A 6,052-nucleotide genomic window follows, 5' to 3' on the forward strand; every position below is an offset into this window, starting at 1 on the left:
GTGGTTAACAAATCCAAACACATGGTTTACAAATCCGTACACATGGTTTACAAATCTGTACACATGGTTTACAAATCCATACACATGGTTTACAAATCCATACACATGGTTTACAAATCCATACACATGGTTTACAAATCTGTACACATGGTTTACAAATCTGTACACATGGTTTACAAATCCAAACACACAGTTTACAAATCTATACACATGGTTTACAAATCCATACATATGGTTTACAAATCCAAACACATGGTTTACAAATCCATACACATGGTTTACAAATCCATACACATGGTTTACAAATCTATACACATGGTTTACAAATCCATACATATGGTTTAAAAATCCAAACGCACAGTTTACAAATCCATACACATGGTTTACAAATCCATACATATGGTTTAAAAATCCAAACGCACAGTTTACAAATCTATACACATGGTTTACAAATCCATACACATGTTTTACAAATCCATACACATGGTTTACAAATCCAAACACACGGTTTACAAATCCAAACACACGGTTTACAAATCCATACACACGGTTTACAAATCCATACTCATGGTTTACAAATCCATACACATGGTTTACAAATCCATACACAGGGTTTACAAATCCAAACACATGGTTTACAAATCCAAACACACGGTTTACAAATCCAAACACACGGTTTACAAATCCATACACACGGTTTACAAATCCAAACACATGGTTTACAAATCCAAACACACGGTTTACAAATCCAAACACACGGTTTACAAATCCAAACACACAGTTTACAAATCCATACACATTGTTTACAAATCCATACACACGGTTTACAAATCCAAACACACAGTTTACAAATCCATACACATTGTTTACAAATCCATACACATAGTTTACAAATCCATACACATGGTTTACAAATCCATACACATGGTTTACAAATCCAAACGCATCGTTTACAAATCCAAACGCACAGTTTACAAATCCATACACATGGTTTACAAATCCAAACGCACAGTTTACAAATCCATACACATGGTTTACAAATCCAAACGCACAGTTTAAAAATCCAAATGCACAGTTTACAAATCCATACTCATAGTTTACAAATCCAAACGCACAGTTTACAAATCTATACACATGGTTTACAAATCCAAACACATGGTTTACAAATCCATACACATGGTTTACAAATCCATACTCATGGTTTACAAATCCATACACATGTTTTACAAATCCAAACACACAGTTTACAAATCCATACACATGGTTTACAAATCCAAACGTATTGTTTACAAATCCAAACGCACAGTTTACAAATCCATACACATGGTTTACAAATCCAAACACATGGTTTACAAATCCATACTCATGGTTTACAAATCCATACACATGGTTTACAAATCCATACACAGGGTTTACAAATCCAAACACATGGTTTACAAATCCAAACACACGGTTTACAAATCCAAACACACGGTTTACAAATCCATACACACGGTTTACAAATCCAAACACATGGTTTACAAATCCAAACACACGGTTTACAAATCCAAACACACGGTTTACAAATCCAAACACACAGTTTACAAATCCATACACATTGTTTACAAATCCATACACACGGTTTACAAATCCAAACACACAGTTTACAAATCCATACACATTGTTTACAAATCCATACACATAGTTTACAAATCCATACACATGGTTTACAAATCCATACACATGGTTTACAAATCCAAACGCATCGTTTACAAATCCAAACGCACAGTTTACAAATCCATACACATGGTTTACAAATCCAAACGCACAGTTTACAAATCCATACACATGGTTTACAAATCCAAACGCACAGTTTAAAAATCCAAATGCACAGTTTACAAATCCATACTCATAGTTTACAAATCCAAACGCACAGTTTACAAATCTATACACATGGTTTACAAATCCAAACACATGGTTTACAAATCCATACTCATGGTTTACAAATCCATACACATGTTTTACAAATCCAAACACACAGTTTACAAATCCATACACATGGTTTACAAATCCAAACGTATTGTTTACAAATCCAAACGCACAGTTTACAAATCCATACACATGGTTTACAAATCCAAACACATGGTTTACAAATCCATACACATGGTTTACAAATCCATACTCATGGTTTACAAATCCATACACATGTTTTACAAATCCAAACACACAGTTTACAAATCCATACACATGGTTTACAAATCCAAACGCACAGTTTACAAATCTATACACATGGTTTACAAATCCAAACACATGGTTTACAAATCCATACACATGGTTTACAAATCCATACTCATGGTTTACAAATCCATACACATGTTTTACAAATCCAAACACACAGTTTACAAATCCATACACATGGTTTACAAATCCAAACGTATTGTTTACAAATCCAAACGCACAGTTTACAAATCCATACACATGGTTTACAAATCCAAACACATGGTTTACAAATCCATACACATGGTTTACAAATCCATACTCATGGTTTACAAATCCATACACATGTTTTACAAATCCAAACACACAGTTTACAAATCCATACACATGGTTTACAAATCCAAACGCATCGTTTACAAATCCAAACGCACAGTTTACAAATCCATACACATGGTTTACAAATCCAAACGCACAGTTTACAAATCCATACACATAGTTTACAAATCCAAACACACAGTTTACAAATCCATACCATACACAATTCAATTCAATGAAGAAAAAAAACTTTACTTGTCCCTGGGGGGTAATTCAAATGCACAGTTTACATATCCAGTCACACGGTTTGTTAACTAATCCACAACAACTCATAACCTCGATTAACAAACAAAACGGTGCACATCCTAGGAAACCGTATGTAAGTTTTCGTAAACCATGTTCACAGATTTTCAAACAGATTAATTTTTGTACCTGAGCCTTTAGGGCTTCGTACTTCCCTTCTGTGTACTGAGAGATTCTTTTTGTACAATCTTGAACTGAACTCTATGTTTACTTTACCTGCATCTGTTTCATAAATCCACCCACAGACTGTTGATTAAACAAAGCATTAATATAGACTCTGTGTGTGACTTCCTGCAGTATCCGCTCGTCCAGCACCAGCCAGGTGAACAAGCTGACCATGGCGTCCAAAGACTCGAGCATCTTGGTGGAGGGCGGCAGCAGGACTGACCTGTTGGAGGACCTGACGAGGCCTCAGCGGGTGGAGGACAATGAGCAGGATATGGTGCAGTACTCGTACTCCTTCTTCCACTTCATGCTGTTCCTTGCCTCGCTCTACATCATGATGACGCTCACCAACTGGTACAGGTGAGACGTTCACTTTACACACTCCTGCGAGACATGAATGCCAGTCACATATGTGAAGGAGCAACCGCTACCTCTTTTATCTCCACTTAAAAAAACAAGTCACTCAAGTTAGCACTTGAGTTTTTTGGATTGTCGTGATAAAACCGGGTGTGGAAGTTTAAGATGTTGGTATCGTGTGAAGCTTAGAAGAGATGTGATCTCAGCAGAGGTGGGTGACTGAAGTCACATGACTTGACTTGAAATTTGAGGACTTGAGACTTGCTTGAATGACAGTAAATGACTTTAGTTTATTATTTTGTCCTCTCTTTACAATAAAAGGAGCAGCTTCAGTCTTTGCGGCTCATTTCCAGCTGTAGTTCCCGGCCAGCTGTCAATCAGCAAAATTAAAAAAAAAAAAAAATACAATAAATTACATTACAAGTGATAACAGAAGACCGAGACAAAAGGGACAGAGACATAGAGACAGAAACATGTCTCACACAACTGGAGCAAGAACAATTTCAACAAAGATATCAAAGCAGTGCATTCATTGAAGACAGCGCAGAAGAGACAGGAGGACAGTCACAGAGGAGACAGGAGGACAGTCACAGAAGAGACAGGAGGACAGTCACAGAGGAGACAGGAGGACAGTCACAGAAGAGACAGGAGGACAGTCACAGAGGAGACAGGAGGACAATCACAGAAGAGACATGAGGACAGTCACAGAAGAGACAGGAGGACAGTCACAGAGGAGACAGGAGGACAGTCACAAAGGAGACATGAGGACAGTCACAGAGGAGACAGGAGGACAGTCACAGAGGAGACAGGAGGACAGTCACAGAGGAGACAGGAGGACAGTCACAGAGGAGACAGGAGGACAGTCACAGAGGAGACAGGAGACTGATAACTGTTTGTATGATTAAACCCCATCACAAGCTAACACCTGACAGACTGTCCACACTGATTTTAATGTGGAAACGCGGCTATCCGAAGACATGACTTGTGACTTGCTTGAGACTTGAAGGTTGAGACTTGCACATGTCTGGATCTTAGTTCGGAGTGATGTTTGGAATCTGTCGAGGAGCAGTTCTCTCTGAAGGAGGTCCACCTGCTCACAAACAGACTGGCATGTGGCAGCGTGTGCCTAGCCTTAGGATCAGGATTCAGTCTGAACCCCCCCCCCCCTTCATACGCTCATCAGTTTTTCTTCACACGTCTCCTTCCTGGTGCATCAACGGCTTGACTCAAAGTTAGGCTGAGACAGGGACACATGGGGGACTCTAGCGCCCCCCTGCAGGGACACATGGGGGACTCCAGCGCCCCCTGCAGGGACACACGGGGGACTCCGGCGCCCCCTGCAGGAACACATGGGGGACTCCGGCGCCCTTCTTCCCTCTGTCTCTAACCTGTTTCCTGTTTCTGTCCTGGTTCCTCTCAGCCCGGACGCAGACTACACCATCAGCAGTAAGTGGTCCGCCGTGTGGGTCAAGATCTCCTCCAGCTGGGTGTGTCTGGCTCTCTACCTCTGGACCCTGCTGGCCCCCATGATCCTCACCAACAGAGACTTCAGCTGATCGGGCTCCTCCTCTGTCTTATTACTGTTTGACCAGCATCGACCAGCTCATCAGCAGGACGCCATCTGCCCGTTTGTCCATCAGTGATATCAGGAGAGACTCAGTGCTGGTAAACTTCTGGTTGTTTTCTATGTGGGGAAGTCCTCAGGGCTTCCTTTGATCCCTGGAGGAGGAGGAGAGAGATTATCGGGAGGGAGGGGGGTGAGGGGGGGTGAGGGTTCGGTCTGAAGAAGTGGAGGGGTCCTGATCAGTGCAGCCATGATGCCTTGGTGTCATTCCGACCTGTCTGATACTTTAACCTTGAAAGATCCTTTTCCATACGACACAGGAAACAACACGTTTAATAAAATCTAATAATCAGAAAGTCTGAAATTCTCAAAGCAGAACGTTTGAAGGATAGAAAGTTTTATGGACCTGTGAATCTCGTTCAGACTGAAGGAGCATCAAGAGATGGAAGCGCCTCCACACACACACACACACACACACACACACACACAGCAGGAGCTCCACACACACACACAGATGTGGGATATTTGTTTTCTTTAATATTTATAGGTCAACAGAATCTGATATCAAAGTTAATCTTTTTATGATTTAAGATTTTATTTCTGATGAATTCATGATGTTTCTGCTCACTTCAATGACAAGTCACTAAGCTCCGCCCACATCACATACATACATAAACACAAACACACACACACACACAGTCAGACACACACACAGCAGGAGCTGCACACACACGCACACAGTCAGACATGCACACACACACACAGTCAGACACACACACAGTCAGACATGCACACACACACAGTCAGACACACACACAGTCAGACATGCACACACACACAGTCAGACACACACACAGTCAGACATGCACACACACACACAGTCAGACACACACACAGTCAGACACACACAGTCAGACATGCACACACACACAGTCAGACACACACACAGTCAGACATGCACACACACACAGTCAGACACACACACAGTCAGACATGCACACACACACACAGTCAGACACACACACAGTCAGACATGCACACACACACAGTGGGGACACGTCATCATCGGTTTTACACCATTGCAGAATCAATATGAACGTATGAAGACGTAATGTGGGCGGAGTTTCGTGACAACACTTCAGGTTCCTGTTT

At 41.2% G+C, this 6,052-nt stretch overlaps 1 protein-coding gene across 2 annotated transcripts in view; it reads left to right on the plus strand.

Annotated features, from left to right (window-relative positions):
* The window catches only part of serinc3 (serine incorporator 3), a 16,690-nt gene extending 11,415 nt beyond the window's left edge, over window positions 1-5,275 (plus strand). For both annotated transcript variants that reach the window (XM_079341660.1, XM_079341661.1), the window contains exons 9-10: window positions 3,112-3,339; window positions 4,757-5,275. In XM_079341660.1, coding sequence (XP_079197786.1) covers window positions 3,112-3,339; window positions 4,757-4,892 — 364 coding nt within the window. In that variant the 3' untranslated portion in view covers window positions 4,893-5,275. The remainder of the gene's footprint in view (window positions 1-3,111; window positions 3,340-4,756) is intronic.
* The last annotated feature ends 777 nt before the right edge of the window (window positions 5,276-6,052 follow it).

Source organism: Symphodus melops (assembly GCF_947650265.1).
Source record: "Symphodus melops genome assembly, chromosome: 4".
NCBI lineage: Eukaryota > Metazoa > Chordata > Actinopteri > Labriformes > Labridae > Symphodus > Symphodus melops.